At 33.7% G+C, this 18,169-nt stretch overlaps 4 protein-coding genes across 4 annotated transcripts; 1 reads left to right on the forward strand and 3 right to left on the reverse strand.

Moving 5' to 3' along the window:
- Positions 1-325: 325 nt before the first annotated feature.
- LOC106394151 (zinc finger protein CONSTANS-LIKE 6-like) lies at positions 326-2,489 on the reverse strand. Its single transcript, XM_013834748.3, has 2 exons — positions 920-2,489; positions 326-706 (listed from the first exon to the last, which is right to left on the reverse strand). Exons 1-2 carry the CDS (start codon positions 1,898-1,900, stop codon positions 482-484), a joined length of 1,206 nt encoding a protein of 401 aa, XP_013690202.2. The 5' UTR covers positions 1,901-2,489; the 3' UTR covers positions 326-481.
- Positions 2,490-7,868: 5,379 nt separating this feature from the next.
- On the reverse strand, positions 7,869-9,920 carry LOC106420826 (3-ketoacyl-CoA synthase 6-like). Its single transcript, XM_048755525.1, has one exon. The coding sequence runs from the start codon at positions 8,922-8,924 to the stop codon at positions 8,265-8,267; it is 660 nt and encodes a 219-aa protein (XP_048611482.1). The 5' UTR covers positions 8,925-9,920; the 3' UTR covers positions 7,869-8,264.
- A 2,532-nt stretch (positions 9,921-12,452) lies between these two features.
- Positions 12,453-13,910, forward strand: LOC125584146. The gene has a single exon (XM_048752100.1). It carries the CDS (start codon positions 12,453-12,455, stop codon positions 13,908-13,910), a length of 1,458 nt encoding a protein of 485 aa, XP_048608057.1.
- Positions 13,911-14,203: 293 nt separating this feature from the next.
- On the reverse strand, positions 14,204-16,522 carry LOC125584147. The gene is made up of 4 exons (XM_048752107.1): positions 15,773-16,522; positions 15,498-15,597; positions 14,893-15,401; positions 14,204-14,623 (listed from the first exon to the last, which is right to left on the reverse strand). The coding sequence occupies exons 1-4, from the start codon at positions 16,520-16,522 to the stop codon at positions 14,204-14,206; spliced, it is 1,779 nt and encodes a 592-aa protein (XP_048608064.1).
- Between the last annotated feature and the right edge of the window lie 1,647 nt (positions 16,523-18,169).

Consider the following 18,169-nt stretch of genomic DNA (forward strand, 5'->3'; position numbering starts at 1 on the left):
GTAAAAATCGTTGAGAATAAATAATAGTAATCTTCTTCGAGCTCTGATCAAGAGGCTCTTATATAAACTTCAAATCCTCAGCCGATTCCAACTCAACTATCTACCCGTGCAAATGGACCGAGTTTCCTCTATCTCTGTTTATCTAATACATACTCGCATGAACCACACTACGTACGTAATACAGACCAACATAATCTCATTTTCTTTGAGATTTACAGATATATTTGTGACAGCACATACGTTTAAAAAGCGCATATGGTTATGTAGTGGTTACTACTAGCTATCGAAATTCACGTTTATCAATTATATAAACCAGTCCTTCGAAGATAATTAATTTTTTTGGTGTCATATATATAAAATATATTACATACATAGCTCACAAAACGTGCAAAATTAATTTTCAACATTGCAGTAAAATAAAACAACAAAGAAGTAAGAAAGGCGCTGAGTGAATATCTATGATTAATCACTAAAGTTCTTCTTAGTGAGCAGCAGCAATTGAAGATCTCTTCACGAACCTTCCTTTCATTCGAGGCCTTTTCTCAGCATTCAATTTACGTACCTCATACCTTATCTTCTTGGAGAACAACCTTGTCCTTCTTTTCTCTCGGTATCTTGAAACTCTTGCTTCTCTACCAGCCTCTCCCATGTGTAACCCTAGGCCGCGAACGTAGTTGTGATGATGAGCCTCTCCTCCACTTTCAACCTAATTATTCACGACACAATTAAGTTTTGTTGATTAGAGACAAAATGACTTTTCTTTTATGACACTATTATTAGCAGCCGGGGTGTGGTCACCCGATAAAAGATTTAATCTACTAACTTGCAATGAAATATATTTTTTTTACATCTTTTGTTGTAATTGTATAAAAGAATGTAGTGATTAATAGATAGAATAACGCAAAGGTGGCATACATACCATGGAATCGGTTGGGCAACAGAGCATGTTGAGGTCTATTTGAGGTGTCTCCCGGGCGGTCCATGGTGTTCCTTGACCTCCCCAAGTGGAAATCACCGACTCGTAATCCAACCTAAGCATATGAACCTTCTCATTCTTCTCTTCCTTAATCGAACAACTCATCTCATTCACTCCCACGTCTATCATATTATTCTCCACATCTTGTTTCTCATCTTCTTCTTCGAGATTCGTTTTTTGTGAGTACTCGTACTCAAAACTTATTACAAATGGTGTAATCTCATCAGCGGCATCTAGATCACACACTTCTATTGTGGCTACTTCTTCCTCTTCCTCCACCTCCTCTTTTTCGACCTTGAGCATCTCACCTAACCCTAGCTCTTCCATATTGTATTCCCTATCCGTCCCTCCACCGAGGAGAATCTCCACATCAGCTGAGAACTGAGCCAGTTCCGTGTCGGTCGGGAACAAACCATTCAGACAGCTTTCAGCGTTGTCATCTTCTTCGTCGCTGCCCTTGAAACACATGGACATCAACGGTAGCTCGATCTTTGTCTCCATAGATTCGTTAAGGCATTTTTCATGACACATTGGGTTCAACACCGGCACCTCAAAGATGAGCTGCTCTTCCACCTCAAAGCTCTGATCCTCTGAGCTCATCTCCGGCACAAGATCATGGAAAATCATCGTGTGGCTCTTCTTCCCCCCGCGTCGCGTCCGAGCTTTACGTGTAAAGCCCTGATGCCATGTGGGTGGATGAGGTGGTGAGGAGGAGTCGTGGCGTTGCTTTCCGGGGCTAGCCGATTTTAAGAGAACCCTCTCGTGCCTGCGGGCAAGTGGGTTGGCTGAGTGGATCGAACCGTCACAAGAATGGCAAAGGAAAGCATCATCAGCTGCGCAATACCAACGCGCTCGCCTCTTCAGGCAGCTGTCGCATGCCCTCGCCGTCTTTCCTCCGACCACATTAGCCGAATTTTTCATCATGTTGTAACTCGGCTTATCTTTTCACCAGCAACGAGAACTAGAAACCCTTACTTTGAGTAAAAACTAGTTGTCAAGTCTCACTTGCAAAAAGAATGTTTATCGAACTATGAGTTATCTCTTCAAAGGTTACAGTTATTGAGAAGTGGCTATAAAAAGGGAGACTACCTTTTGTTTTTATGAGGCAACGAAAGGTTAATTTTAGAGGTGTTGTAGTCTTGTATATGTCCCACACGATGTGAACCTTTTTGGGAGTATGATTACAATTAAATTTTGATGCACTTTTTGTTGTTTATGAGACCCATGAGGGCCATGGAGAGGTCTTATCTCGATTCTTATTGGTCGAGCTCATCAAGATGATCCTCTTGTTAGTGTTTTGATTGGTCAGCCTCTTAATCAAATGGATTTTTGTATGGTCCACTTGTCATTTTCGCTGCCTAATCATCCCTTATTTTTTGGAATTTGCTACTTTTTAAATTTTATTATAATCCATTATTTTCCATGGAAAAGTTGGATAGTATGGATTTAGTCTCGTGAATTTGTGGAAAGCGAAAGTTTTGATTGGTTGTGTTGGATTGAGTCCATAGTAATCAGTTGGCCATCTAATTATGGTGTTGATATATATATACATCTTCATTTTCTACATGGTTATCTTCAAATTTAAGAGACGTTGCATCAACTGTTAATATTTTGTTGTGTATGTTTTTTTTTTTGACGTCAAAAATGTCATTTTATTAATTAAACTTGAAGTGACATGGGTAACCAGACCGGAATAGAACAACCAATAAAATGTAACTCCTTTATTCTAGTTCGATAATGCTATTTTTTTTTTCATAATTCGTATTTGTGTAGACGTTTAGTACTGGAAATATATATTTGACTTGTTGTGTATGCTTAAAATTTCAAATTTTCCCACTTTCTATACTGTGTGTTTATATATATATAGTTTCGGATGAATTTTTCTTAGGTTCACCACCTACATTGTTAACCAACCAATATGATTTTGTTATTTCAGATTTAGTATCTTTTTAAAAAGAAATAAAATAATAAGAATTTATCAAATTATATTATGTTTTTTAAATAAATAAAAATAAATAATAATTACCAATTTTTTTTTATATTGTTAACACTGTCAAGGCTAAATCCTTGGATAAATCGTAAACCCATGGATAAATCCTAAACTCTAAATCATAAACATTAAAAACTAAATCTTAAAAACTCTAAATCCTAAAACATTTAACCTAAACTCTTGGAGTTAAGGATTTAGCCAAGAGTTCAGGGTTAAGATTTAAAGTTTAGTATTTCTAAATTTTAGTTTTAATGTTTAGAATTTATCCAATAGTTTAGGATTTACCCAAGGGTTCAGGATTAAGGATTTAGGGTTTAATATTTCTAAAATTTAGTTTTAATGTTTATGATTTACCCAAGGGTTTAGGATTTACCCAAGAGTTTAGGATTTATCCAATGTTTTAGGTTTTATCTGAAGATTTAGGGTTTAGGGTTTAGTGTTCATTATTTTGCTGACGGCGTTAGCACTATTAAAAAAAATTCTTTTTTTTGGTAATACCAATATTTTTTATTTATTTTAAAAACATAATACAACTTGACAAATTATTATTATCTTGTTTTTTTAAAAAAAAAATATTGAATCTTAAATAACTAAATTCTATTGGTTGGTAAATCAACATGTTCGGATTATGTAGGTTGAAGGAGAAAATAATAATAAGTAGATATTGTAAGAGAAAACTGGAAAAGGTAACAGAAACTAAAGAATGAAAAAAGAAGTGCAAAATTAGATAACAGTGGATTAAAAGAAAAATAAAGATAACTATCAACTATGGTTTGTTCTGGACCACATCAATATGCAAAAAAAATTCAAAAACAGAGGCATCAATCTTTTGTTGAGAAGATAAGAGGACCTATGGATAACATGTACAGTTCCTGGCTTTATTCGTTTACTTGGAAAATGATGTTTCTGGTTTGTGGCATTTGTACGAACTGAAAAGACGGAGTGATTAGTTATTGAATAAATTAGATAAGAGATCACTAAACCTTAAAAAAATTGCCTGTACATATATATCTAGGAAATCATTTATATACATATATGTGTATATATTTATATGGGTAAAAGCTTTGAGCTCAGAGATTGACACAATCTTATTTTTTATAATTAAGAGGTATCTGGCGGACCGAAACCTAATCGACGGATTTTTAGAGAATTTGTCCATCGAAGTATATTAAATTTAGTTATTTGCAATGGAAATTAGATATCTATGTTATCTTACTACACAAATGGGTAAATCTGAAATTGAAGAAACATGTTGCAACCCCGTTTAAAATTTATCACAAACAAAACGCGAAACTCAATTACTCAAGCCCTGACACCATACAACATGCGACCTCTCTGATTATGTTATTAACGATGTTTATAATAACAGAGTGAGCTGTGAGAAATTGATTGAACTTTATCAACTAAGTTTTTTCATCGCACCTTGGACATTTGGATAGTGGACAACAAAAACTTGTAGAGCCATATGATGTGTTTGTTCCAAGGTCGTTATTGAAGTTTTCGAACGATTTAAGCTAATATGCGCTGGAGTTTCAAGCTCATGTAACTGATATATGCCCAATATTCCGTAACAGTATTAGAAAACAAATTATTTTTCCGTTTTCATAAGATGTTAAAATTTATTTCAATTTTATGTTTTTGACATAATTTAAATAGGAACTAGGATAAGACCCGCGCCTTGCGCGGACTTAAGTTATTATTTTTATTATATTTTGGAGAATGAAACAATAGTTTGGCTTCATTTGGATTACGGGTGTTCAACCCGGATATCGGGTTGGTTTCGGTTCGGTTCGGTTTTTTTCGGTATTTGGTTAGTAAAATATAACTACTATTCTAAATCCATATTTACTTTGACTTTAGTTTTTCACATACTTTTGAAAGATTTCAACTGGACGACTAAATTGATCAGCCAATCTTGTTGCTTTAAATCATTAGTGTTTATATATATATATATATATATATATTATTTAGTTTGAATATTTATTAAATAAAAATTCATATGCGTTATATTTTATGATCATTTGTAATTTATTATAACAAAAAAATAATCTATTGATCACAAAATTTTCAGAGTGAGAATATTCAAATTTCTAATAATATATAGACGTTTTGAAAAATTCAAATATAACATATAAGAAAAAATATAAATGTTTTTATTATATATTTAATGTGATTTTTTAATATCTTTCAATAATATAAAATTAAAAAAAAAAGAACTAAGATACCAAAATTGTTATCAAATATTTATTATTCATAATAATTAATTTTCATATATACGTTAATCATATTAGGTAATTTCGTAGCTTCTAATTAAGGAAAGTGCAAAAAAAAATTTGGTAGATTATTTATCAATTCGATAGTTAGTTTAATAAAAAATATAATGTAAGTCAAGATGGACCAACCTATTTTTCTAAGAATAGTATATTTTATATAGTCATTTATTAAATGAGAATTTATAATCATACAGTTCTATGATCATTCATATCATTTTATAACTGAATATTTAAATCATCGATAACAAAATTTTCAATGTGAAATCTTTAATAAGTTTATAATTTATAAATGTTTTTGAAAATTCATTGAAAGTTTTAATATTAAAATATTTATGTAATCTTATGGTATATAGTAATATATATATATATAAATATATATGTTTAATTATTAAATGATACTTTTTACTCATATGGTTTTAAAATAATGTGTATCTTCTTATAATATTAAATAAAAGTTCATATTAATACAATTTTATGATCATTTGTAACTTATTATGACAAAAAAAAAATCTATTGATCACAAAATTTTCAGAGTGGGGATCTTCAAATTTCTAATAATTTATAGACGTTTTGAAAAATTCAAAATATAACATATAAGAAAAATTATAAATGTTTTTATTATATATTTAATGTGATTTTTAAATATATTTTAATAATATAAAATTTAAAAAAAAACTAAAATACAAAAATTGCTATCAAATATTTATTATTCATTATAATTAATTTTCACATATACGTTAATCATATTAGGTAATTTCGTAGCTTTTATTTAAGGAAAGTGCAAAACATTTTTTGGTACGTTATTTATCAATTCGATAGTTAGTTTAATAAAAAGTGTAATATAAGTTAAGATGGACCAACCTATTTTTCTAGGAATAGTATATTTTGTATAGTTATTTATTAAATAAGAATTTATAATCATACGGTTCTATGATCGTTCATATCGTTTTATAACAAAATATTTAAATCATCGATAACAAAATTTTCAATCTGAAATCTTTAATAAGTTTATAATTTATAAATGTTCTTGAAAATTCATTGAAAGTTTTAATATTAAAATATTTATGTAATCTTATGGTATATAGTGTTTAATATATATATATATATATATATATATATATTTATTTTATTATTAAATGATATTTTTTACTCATATGGTTTTAAAATCATGTGTATCTTCTTATAATAAAAATGTTAAACCATTGATCATTAATTTTTAACATAATAATTTTAATAGTTTTAGTCATTTATTGTCGTTTTTAAAAATTCAAAATATAACATATACGAAAAAATCTAAATTTTATTTTTATAACTAATTTGATTGTTTAATTTATTTTAATAATATAAAATTAAACAAAAAATGATGGAGGAGATATACATTGTTATCAAATCTTTATTATTAAACTCATTAATTGTCATATATATATTAGTCATTTATGGTAATTCCGTAGGTTTTATTTAAGGAAAGAAAATATCATATCATATCATTATATCATATAGTTTGACCAACTTATGTATCTAACAACATATAAAAATCGAATGTGGACCTACTTATTTTTCAATTGAATGTAATTGACTACCTAATTGAGTGCCACCTATGCATTGGGGCCTCTTTTAATTAATACAAAATTGAGGTTACATCTTTTCAAATGTTCCTCAATTAATAAATAAGGGATACTCATAGCAGACTAATCAAACAAAGAAATAAAAAAATACATAACAAAAAACTAAATTGCGAAAATAGAAAGAACTCGGACGAGTCTAAAAGCACATCCAATGAGTAATTTTCACTAGAAGTTTTCACCATTAAACAAAAAAAATTGTTAAGAGAGAAAAAGAAATAGGAGTTTCAAATGAAATTTTTTGAGAACCTCTTTAGAACCCCCATCAAACACTTATCAATTCTCAATTGATTCAATTTTTACTTTCAAATTAAACTTTAAAAATTTATTTACAATATATTAAAATGTATATTTTTTTGTTTAAGAATCCCAATGAGCATCTCATAGATAAGGTTGTTCCAAGGAGCACAAACCCAATAATACAAATTTATTCTTTTTCAAAACAAATTTTTTTTTGGCCTTATCTTATTGATTCATATTTTACTGTTCTTAAAATATATTACTCACTCGTATTTAGAAACTTGTAATGTAAGTTTCAAAAAACTTGTAATGTATTACCCTTTCTCAAAAAGAAAAAAAAAAAAAGAGAACTAGTCATATGTCCGTACTATTCATGAGCAAGAGTAACAGAATGATTATTTTGAAAAAAAAAGTTACGGTGGAAAAAATGTATTGTCTAGTAAATGGCAAAATGTGCAAGCTATATTTTGGTAAAGACAATTTCTAAATCTTTATATCTATCTTCACTATTTATGATACTATTTTACAGTTTATACTACCTCAACAATCTACTCTACATTTTAATTGCACGATTAGCATAGCTTTAAATTTCATTGAATAACGTATATTAAAATCAGTATATGTTAAAACTTAGTTATGCTTTGAATCTTATATTATTCTTCCGAAACATTGTTAGAACTTATATACCAGCGCCCTGGTATTCCTTGTGGGAGTTTAAACAAAATATTTTTTAAAGGGCTTTCATACTGTTTCACAAAAAAAAAGGGCTTTCATACTAATTAAAATATTGATTCTCCAAATCATGTTTCAAATTAAAACATTTACGTGATTATTCATATATATGACTCACATTGCAACTTCTTAATATTCACGTAGTGAAAAGATTTGTTCGTCTTTATAACGGTCTATTGGTCGTGCTTGTACTAGTATACAAGTATGTTATATGTGTAAAGAAAAAAAAAATATCGTGACCTCTTTGATAAACAAAGATCAGTTGGCATGAAGGACAAAAATCATTGCCTCAAATGGTCAAAACATGACTCTAAAACCACTGTCAAAAAGAATTCGAGTTATGTATTCTTATTCCAAATCTCTAGCTCTAGCCACAATACTCCATATTAAAACCAAATTAATTATGGACGGCACCGATGATAACAAGAAAACTAATTTTGTGCATCAGCACCACGGTGGGTCCGGACAAGGTGGCTAAGCTTGTACTTGGCTCGCCACTGGTCAGACCGACCGTTTGACATAAGAATTGCCGCGGAGCCCATGCGAAAGAGACAATTAGGCAGCAACATTGCTCTCTCGTTCCCTTTGTAGTGATTAGGCATTATGATCTCGGTGCTGATGATAATTGCATTCGAATTGGGATGAACCTGAAGCAGATCGCGGGCCAGTTCGACTGAGATTAGGCCCGCGTTGCAGCCCATCCCCGACAGATTAAAGCTTTTAATGTTGCTCCTAAGCTTATATTTGTTGATGACCACAGCAGAGAGCGATGGGGCGGGAGAGAAAAGAGAGCAATTCACAATGAGTATATTGATGTCTTTGGGCATTATACCGGTTTTCTTGAAAAGATCATCCATAGCCGAAAAGATAACCATTTGAGCCTCACTTGTAGCCTCGTTCATGGTTGGTGTTGGAGGAATGTAATGAATAGCTGGGGGGAGACAAGTCTCTTCACCGAGACCAGAACGTTCAAGGATTCTCATTTGAAACTCAACGCGCTTAGGCTTGTCGTTGAGGATCAAACTATACATACCTGGATCCGCCCACACGACATCTCTCTTTTCTTTTTTTAGGAAGAATGTAAATATCATTTCAAGAAATGAAAATAAGGTGTTACAATAAATTGTTGACAAATTATAAAACCTAAGGTAATTGGTTCCGCAAAAAAGGTAAAAAACGTGGAAGCACGACAATCGGTAAAATCTAAAACTTCAACTTGTAAGCAACTTGTAAGCACACGGCATCTCCTATTCTTGTACCATATGATCACAACATTCAAGAGTCATTGGTTGATCCTACCATTAAAGGTACAACTAATTAACGTGATGAACTTTTATGTTTAAATCCAAAAAACTGTAAGAAGGATTTTTCTTACGTGTTCTTGCTCTTCGATCCGGTACAGGTTAGATGCCACAAAAGCCTCTCCTTTCAACGAGTCGTATTGGAGCGACCCTGACTACTGCAAACACTTCAATGTGAGAACCATTTCTCTCTCACACACTTTAATCTACTTGAGATTTTGATTAAGAAGACTCCATTGATGGATCATGTGTGGTTAACTTGATGCATTAGTTGTGGTACGGATATGCAAAGACTCTAGGCGAGAGAGAGGCTTGGAGCTGATGAGAAAAGGTTATACATGGAACCCTTCTTTTGTGGTTGGTCCAAGTCATCCTTGCCATTGTCAAAGGTCTTGCTGGAGATCGAGTACCCTGATTTCATTGTAGGGTTTGTGCACATAGACGATGTAGTTTCGTATCCAACAAAAAGGAAGAAAAAATACAATGTAGTTGCTACACATGAGTTGGCCATGGAAGAGCCTAAAGCAACAGGGAGAATCGTATGTTCAAGTTTGGTTGCTCATTGAGATCATTGAGTAGTTAAGGAACAAGTCTCCTAATTACCCGCTTGAGAACAAGTCACAAATCTCCTTGTCGTTAGGTTCAATCAAGCTTTCATTGTTCGTCTCGTTTTATAGATTGATTGGTTGTTGGTTTTATTTTCAGGTGCAATAACAAAGAAGGAGACAATAGTCCACATAGTATGGATACAAGGAAGATACATGAGCTAGGATTTGCATCCTTCAAGTCATGACTGTTTCGGTAGTTTTCAAGAGAAGCGGTCTGCTTTGAAGATATATATCTCCATCTATCTTTATTAAAACTCTAGAAAGTTGCAACCAATAGCGGAACTAGGAAATGAATTCACTAGGATCAAAAACTTATGTATATAAATTGGCCACCAATTAAAGGGGTCAAACTAGTGAAAATCAACCGGTTGTATATTACTATTTTATGCATAAATTAGATTAAATTATAAAACAGATTTGGGTCAACTGACCCACATGCTTCTTCACTGGTTCCGCAGTTTAAAGCATTTGCAAATGATCCGAGTGGTGGTTTTCAATTGGACATGAAGGTGGTGGAAGTGGTGTTGTAGTCAAGTTAAAAGCAAGACAAATCTTAGTTTAATACAGCCGTTCTATAATCAAGCAAAGTGGCTTGAAAATCATAAAACACTTGTGTGTATGAATGAGAATGTGAACACTTACTAAAGTTATATAGTGTATTTCTTTATTGTGCACAATATAGATACTTTCAAGAGTTAAAAATAAAGCTTATCACAAGATCCTTCCACTTCCTCACCTCACCTCATGGCATCAGGCATGTGCGTTTCAGGCTCATCTTCTAATATAAGTATATCACGTGACTGATACATAAACGCGCACGGACAGAAATGATGTATACAACCCGCATGTGCAGCCACAGAGTAGTGGAAGAAAGTGGGAGCTGACATAGAGTATGTTAAGAGTATTAAATCAACCTTTGACTTTTCCTCGTTTTCTAATCACCTTTAAAATTGTACATATACAGTCTTTTTTTTTGTCAGCAATTTGTACATACAGTCAAATCTCCAAAATGCTATAAAACTAATTAATTAAAGAGAAAACTGTTTTTTTAGAGCAAAAAAATAGTAACTATGTCCCTTTAGACTAATCTATATTTTGTGTCATATTTTCCTATAATACCCTTTAATATTTATAAAAATAATTTTAATAAATAGTTTTACAAACAAAAAAAATTTGGAAAATAGTAACATTTGTTAAAATACCTATATGAACTTAATGATATATTTTCCAGTTATAAAAAAGTTAAAATTATAAATTTCAGATTATGTTCTAAAAAAAGTAGAAATGACATTCTACGAAGTAGAAAACGAAATCTACTTTTTTCATTGAATCTACAATGTTTAGAATACGTAATCTACGTAAATAGGAGTATTCTACAAATATGTAGAATACACATTCCGCGCTTAACCTACCATTCTAAAATTCTTAGAAATCAAAATCTACACATTAATCTAATTCTAAAACATGTAGAAACCGACTTCTACAGATTTACTATAAATCTAAAACATGTAGAAATCAAATTCTAAAAATTACTATAATTCTAAAAAACTGTAGAAATTGATTTCTACATATTAGTTGTATTCTACGGATAAGAAATCAGTTCCTAAAAATATGGAAACAAAATATTTGAGAATATTCACTTTTATATTTTTTTTTTAAAATCGATTTTTTTTAAAAAAAAAAAAAACGAAAAAGAACAAAAAAAAAACGACAAAAAAAACCTTGGCAACCTTCTTCGCCGTCTTCTATATTCCATTGATTGTTTACAAAATTTTCACAAAATTTTCACATTATTTCTACCATGATTCATGTATATGCTTCATGTGGTGTTTGGGAATTGGTTGTATCTTCAGGTTGGAGTTTTAATGTTGATAAAAAGAAAGGGGGAAGATTACTTGCTTTGGAATTGAAGTCTTCTCTGGAAGAGTTACAGAAAATTGTTATAGAGGATTTTGGTTTTGAAGAAACAGATGCTGATTTGGAGTTGAGTTACCTTCCTATTGGATTGATCAATTCATCAAATTGTCCACCAGTGATCATTGGAAACTCAAGGAAAGTTCAAAATTTTCTAGGGTTTTGTAAGAAGCATCAGTCAACTCAATTGTGTGTCAGCTATAAAGCAAAGCAAGGAAATCCAAATAAGATCGATATTGATCTTAATAAGATGCCAACTGATGCAAGTACTAGTGAAGAGAACAAGCGAAATCCTTGTGACATTGGGACCGCTTCAAATATTGTTAAGGGGGCTAAGCATAACGAGAAGAAGAAAGGGAAGATGAAGCAAAGTGAAGTTGATGGAGATGATTATGATGCTGACAAGCATAACGAGAAGAAGAAAGGAAAAATGAAGCAATACGAGGTTGAAGGAGATGATGATGATGCTGAGAAGATCAATTCTGAAAAAGAAAACAGAGAAAAATTGGCAAAGAGTCAGGTGGTCGAATTGGTTAAGACGGGAGATCTTTTCCTCAACAAAACAGTTTTGAAAGCGAGGTTTGAGTTATGTGCAATGAAGCATAACTTTCACTACACAGTTACCAACTCCAATAAATCAGTTTGGTGTATTAGATGCGCTGATAAAGTGTGCTTTTGGGGTGCTCGAGCTGAGTGTTTGAAGGGCTCCACATATTTTATTATTAAGAAGTATGTCGGTGTACATTCCTGCGCACCTTCAAACAAAACCAGTGCCGGAAGGACAGCTTCAGCGAAAATGATGGGCAATCTGATAATGCATAAATATGAAGGTATCAAGGAAGGGCCTAAAGCGAAAGATATTGTTCAGATTATGCGTAATGATTATGGATGTGAGATTTCTGATTCTTTAGCATGGGATTCCCGTGAATATGCAGTCAACGCTGTTAGAGGTATTCCAGAGGAAAGTTATGGGAAAATACCAAAATATTTGCACATGCTGCGAGAGGCCAATCCGGGTACACATTCCTCTTACAAGACTGACGTCGATGGTAGATTTCGATATCTGTTTATAGCGTTTTGTCAATCGATCAGAGGCTTTAACACAGTCATGAGGCGTGTCATTGTTGTCGATGGAACATTCTTGAAGAGTAAATTCAAAGGGGTGCTACTGGTTGCAACTGCTATAGATGGAAATTCAAATTTATATCCTATTGCATTTGGGATAGTAGACTCTGAGAATGAGCAGTCTTGGGAATGGTTTATGAGAGAATTAAAAGTTGTTGTTGCTGATGATAATGGTTTGGCTTTTATTTCGGATAGACAAGTGTCAATAGGGAAGGCACTGGAGAAAGTGTATCAGCTAGCGAGACATGGTATTTGTATTCATCATTTGTTGAATAATGTGATATCATATTTCAGGGGGAAGGGATTAGCTGGGTTGATTTCTAAGGCTTCAAAGGCTTATAGAGTGGTTGATTTCAAGAAGACGTTTGCTCATGTTTGCAATATCAGTCCAGCAATTGGAACGTATCTTATGGAAGCAGATGTCAAAAAGTGGGCTAGATGTCAATTTCATGGATACAGGTATGACATTAGGACAAACAATCCTGCAGAGTCGATAAATTCTGCGTTGCGTTCGCCGAGAGAGTTTCCCGTAATTCCTTTGTTGGACAGTATTAGAGAAATGCTGACACGTTGGTTTTTTAAGCGTAAGAAGTTGATTTTAAAGCACACCCACCGTTTGACCATTGATGTGGAGGAAAAGATTGATAGGAGAATTGGAAAGGGGAAAACTTTCGAAGTTTACCCTGTAACCGATAGCCAGCTGCTTGTTAAAGGTGACACAATTGACTGTTTTGTTGATTTGGACAAACGGACTTGTTCTTGTGGGAAGTACGACCTTTCGAAAATCCCTTGTAGACACGCAATAAAAGCTGGTTTCTTTGTTGGTAGAGAACCATATACATTGACTGATTTTTTGTATACCACGAGAGCTTGGAGAGAAGCTTATCACGAAAGCATAAATCCCATTTCAGTTCCTGAAGATGGTTGGTCTGTCCCACAAGTTGTGGAAAATTCTGAAGTGCTACCGCCTGAGACAAGAAGATCTCTTGGAAGAAATAGAAAACGCAGATATGAAACTGTTGAAGACAAAATCCGATCATCACAAGGATCACAGGCGGGTCAGTCTCGTAAGTGCAGTAGATGTGGTCTTGGTGGTCATAATAGAGCAACTTGCAAGATGCCAATATAGTGGATTTGTTTGCTGTGTTCTTCACAATTTAGTGAAACTTTTCCAAACTTCTTTTGCTTGATTTCTAGTAACTTTGTTTCTGTTTGTGACAACTTTGTTTCAGTTTTTCAGATTTTATTTGCTTGAATATTAGTAACTTTGTTTCAGTTTGGGAGAACTTTGTTTAATTTTCATGCCGTGTTAACTTGGTTAGAAGATCTGATTCAATCAATCCCTTAAAGAAACTGTGATGTCCACTAAGTGTGGATCGATCGATCTGTATATTGAATGGTCGATCCACCGGTCGATCCTGATCAACCGAATGATATATACAAAGGAATAACATATGTTCGTGTATCTTGCCAGTCCTGCATCTTCTTAAAATCTGTAGGATGCACAAACACCAAGCAGCGATCAGGGAAATTTTCGCCGTCTAGCTCTATATCTCGGTCATCTAATCGGACCGCTGACTTCTTCAATGATTTTTGAAGTTCCAATGAATCTGTTGGCTTCTTCAATGATTTTGGAAGTTCCAACCAATCCAATGAATCTTCGACTTTAGCTTGAGAAGGATTCAAACCTTTCACAAATGTGTCTAATGGAAGGTTCTTCATGCAACTTTCCAAAAACTCTTGTGTACCCATACTAAGATCACTAGCTGATGATTGAGTAACTTTTGCACGAGGTAAATTGACACACGAATCAGCAGTCTTTAACTCTTGGTTTTTTACAGCCTGTTGACAAACACGTACAATTACAAATTACACATACAAATTTCATGTTCAAAACAGAGAATAGACATAAACGCCAAGTTCGAAATCCATAATAAACATACAAACTTCCAAATACATATTACATTAAATATAGTGATTACATAAACGACAAGTTTCAAATACATATTACCGCCTCATTCCAAGTTCTAACAACCTAGCTTCAAAGACCTACATTCCATCGCCTAGTTCCAAGCTTTCAACAACTTTTAACTCTTTCTCTTAGTAGTTACCTTTTTCTTTGATGGAGCAGTGCCTTTTTTGCTGGTGCTAGGACCACTGTTGATTTTGGTCAAGCTAGGACCGCTTGCTTGATCACTCTTTCCCACCAATTCAGTCACCACTAAACTTGTTCTGAGCTGTGTAACCTCAGCCTCAATTTTCCCCAATCTGTCGGTTACAACGGTCTCAAATTGCTCAGTTCTCTCTGAAGCTGTCCTGAGTTGTGTAACCTCAGTCTCAATCTTACCCAACCTGTCCGAGAACTGCTGACAGAATTTCTCCCCAAAAGTAGTAAAAGAAGCTTGTACCAGATCCTCCAAGAAATTTTTCATATCTGTGTCAATATTTCTTTTTGATGAAGCACCTAGGTGGCACAAAACATTCTTCTTCCTTGACTCTGCTCCTCGGTCTGCATGCTTTCTCTTGTTTCTTCCCGAAACATCAGCTGTGCCATCAACATTCCCTGCAACATGACTATTTTCACCTCTCTCAGTATCAGCTCTTTGATCATCTCCTTTCTCTTAGCCAGATTCCTCAAATTCAGAGTTTGTAGCTTCTTTTACTCCCCAAACATGATTGTTCCAATCATGTTTACTATTGATCATATCTAAAATACGATCTACTCTTTCATCTTTCTTCTCATCCTTCTGTACAAAATCAGTTGCCAAAAGGACCACTCCATCTATGTGGGATTCTATGAATGAATGCAAAATCCCCTACAAACAATCAAATCATTAGTAAAGTGAACAAGACAATAAATATTTTAATTTGAAAAAAAAATTTGCATACGTTTTCTGGGAATAAGTTCTCAACGCAAAGGATATCTTCATAAGAACATTTTGCACATCCTCTCCAATTACCACACAGTGGACCTGTAAAATTTTTACTGACTTTTGTGCCACAAATCTCTCCTAAAGCAGGAACAGCTTCCATTATCCAAATTTGGAAACCAAACAAGAATCCTTCCATCAGATACCCCTTTTTCTGCTCTAATTTATGCCTTGTTTTATCAATTTGCTTCAGAAGGAAATCAAACGAATACAGACCCCATGGGTAATTCCGAAGCTTCTCCAAATCCATCGCCAACTTCATGTACAGATGCGGGATATTCACCTTCTCATCCTTTCCCATCACCACACCCATAATAACGCAAAGATATATCAGTCTCACCCTATCAACCCAAGTCCAGGTATTGCTCTCTTCCAAATGCTTCTTTTTTATGATCTGCAAATTTATTTTTCCATTTGTCTTTATGTGCTTGCTCCAAAAACCATTATCGTCTTTCCATGTCACTAGCCCACTGTTATTCTCTCGCTTCACTTTCAGACCAGTGACATCATGATACTCTTGCAATCCAAAACGCATAGGTCTCCTAGCGAAAGTGAACCACTTCTCATGTCTCTTGCTTGTCATCAACTCCTTACACAAGAAAGAGTGTACCAACCTCGCCGAAAACTTCAGATCATTCTTCTGGATAACCATAATCTGTGAAAAAATGGGATCTTTCATAACTTCATCGAATTCTGGTTCCATTTTTTCTTTTAGCAACTCGAGAAGTTTTAGTCGGCAGCTGTTATTAATCTTCTTAACCTTAGGTTCCAATCCCTCACCGTATAAACGATTAGGCAACTCCAACTCCATATCTGAAATTTGAAAACAATACAGCATATATCTATTAATAACAAAAACCTAAAATTCCTAAATCTATCCCAAAAATATGATTTAAACCATGATTGTGTACAAAATCTTCTCTAATCATCACCTTAACACATGATTGAAGCCTAAATATCTTAACTAACTCAAAAAATTTACCTTTTATCTTTCTATTTTCAAACTCTAAAAAGAAGTGGAGATAGAGTTTCATACCTTTGCAGAACAAACTAAAGAGTGATAGATTCGTAAAAAGCTCACGAAATCGTATGAGTTAGGCCAAATAATCGTCCAAATCAGAGAATTGAGTGAGTTAGGGTTAATGAACTTTGGGTGAGAATTTGATTTTCTCCCCCTTTGTTCGTGAATGGGAAATTAAGGGTTTCGTCCCAGAGAAATCGAGCTTAAAGAGTTGAAATCATGCTTGGTCGGTTCAAATCAAGTGGGAATCAACCCGGATATAATCATACAAAACCAAAAAAATCGATTTGGGATTCTTTCCTGGGCACGGGATCGATCGATCTATCCTTAGTGGATCGGTCGATCTGTAAAGAATCGACCTTCGCCGATCGAGTGAAATGGACCAGGTCGATCAGTATATATTTCGCGTTATTTTGTTCTGAATAATTATCGGGATCGATCGATCCACTGTAACTTGTAAAGCTGGATCGATCGATCCCGCTTGTCGAACTCATTATTTATCTTTTTAAAAAAATTACAATTTTAAGGGCATTACTGCTATTTTCGAAAAAATTAGTCTAATAGGACATAAAGTAGTACAGATTAGTCTAAAGGGACATAATTACCTTTTTTTTGCTCTAAAAAAACAGATTTCCCTTAATTAAATAACCCTGACAAAACCAATCCCTGACTTGTTGCCATTTCCGTGTAACTCTCTTTTTTTTTTTTTTTCCCGGAAAAATACTTCATTTTATTCCATAAAACATACAAAAGCCCACATGGAGGCGGCTGCTAGAACCCATACCAGGGCGACTTAAAACATAAACTAGGAGATAAATAGACAAACTCCATACACGAGAGCCCACATGAAGGCGGCAGCTAAAACCCACACAAGGGGAACTTAAAGTACCAAAACAAAAGGCCATACTCGACACTAATACTGGATAAAAGCTAAAACACACGATAGTGATCGGAAATTTAATTTAGCAGATTTAAAACCTTTATAAAGGCTACTGATCGGGAATTGCCGCTGCTGCCCATAGCCCGCCACACGATAACTCCACTTCCTGCACCACGACTTATCGCTGCTGCACATGCACGCCAGACGATACCGTCCAAGAACCAAAACACTGCGACTTCATAACCCAACAGGGAGAATCGTTACTCGATCCATACAACCTTTGGATACGGATGTGACGCGCTTCGCGTCCACTTCCTCCGAGATAGAAGTCCAGCCACCTTCCCAACTAAAACGAGGCCTTACCAGTCCGTGTAACTCTCTCTCCTCTTCACAATTCAACCTTGCTTCAGATATACCGTGCGTATATATTTTTATAATAAATATATAAGTTTGATATTATCCTAAATATCATAAAATATATATGATTTAGATTTTAGTGTTATATATTTTGTAACTCTATAATCTTATTGTTTAAATATCTTATTTGATACTATTAA

This window comes from Brassica napus, chromosome A2 (assembly GCF_020379485.1).
Source record: "Brassica napus cultivar Da-Ae chromosome A2, Da-Ae, whole genome shotgun sequence".
Taxonomy (NCBI): domain Eukaryota; kingdom Viridiplantae; phylum Streptophyta; class Magnoliopsida; order Brassicales; family Brassicaceae; genus Brassica; species Brassica napus.

What these genes read in the sequence shown, in the direction of transcription:
- LOC106394151 (XM_013834748.3), bottom strand. Translation starts at nt 1,900, where the DNA reads ATGATGAAAAATTCGGCTAATGTGGTCGGAGGAAAGACGGCGAGGGCA. An exon ending in GTTGCCCAACCGATTCCATG is followed by an intron (nt 707 to 919) that starts GTATGTATGCCA and finishes GTGAATAATTAG; the next exon opens with GTTGAAAGTGGAGGAGAGGC.
- LOC106420826 (XM_048755525.1), bottom strand. Translation starts at nt 8,924, where the DNA reads ATGATATTTACATTCTTCCTAAAAAAAGAAAAGAGAGATGTCGTGTGG.
- LOC125584146 (XM_048752100.1), top strand. Translation starts at nt 12,453, where the DNA reads ATGATGGGCAATCTGATAATGCATAAATATGAAGGTATCAAGGAAGGG.
- LOC125584147 (XM_048752107.1), bottom strand. Translation starts at nt 16,522, where the DNA reads ATGGAGTTGGAGTTGCCTAATCGTTTATACGGTGAGGGATTGGAACCT. An exon ending in GAGAGATTTGTGGCACAAAA is followed by an intron (nt 15,598 to 15,772) that starts GTCAGTAAAAAT and finishes GATTGTTTGTAG; the next exon opens with GGGATTTTGCATTCATTCAT. An exon ending in CTGCTCCATCAAAGAAAAAG is followed by an intron (nt 14,624 to 14,892) that starts GTAACTACTAAG and finishes GTTTGTCAACAG; the next exon opens with GCTGTAAAAAACCAAGAGTT.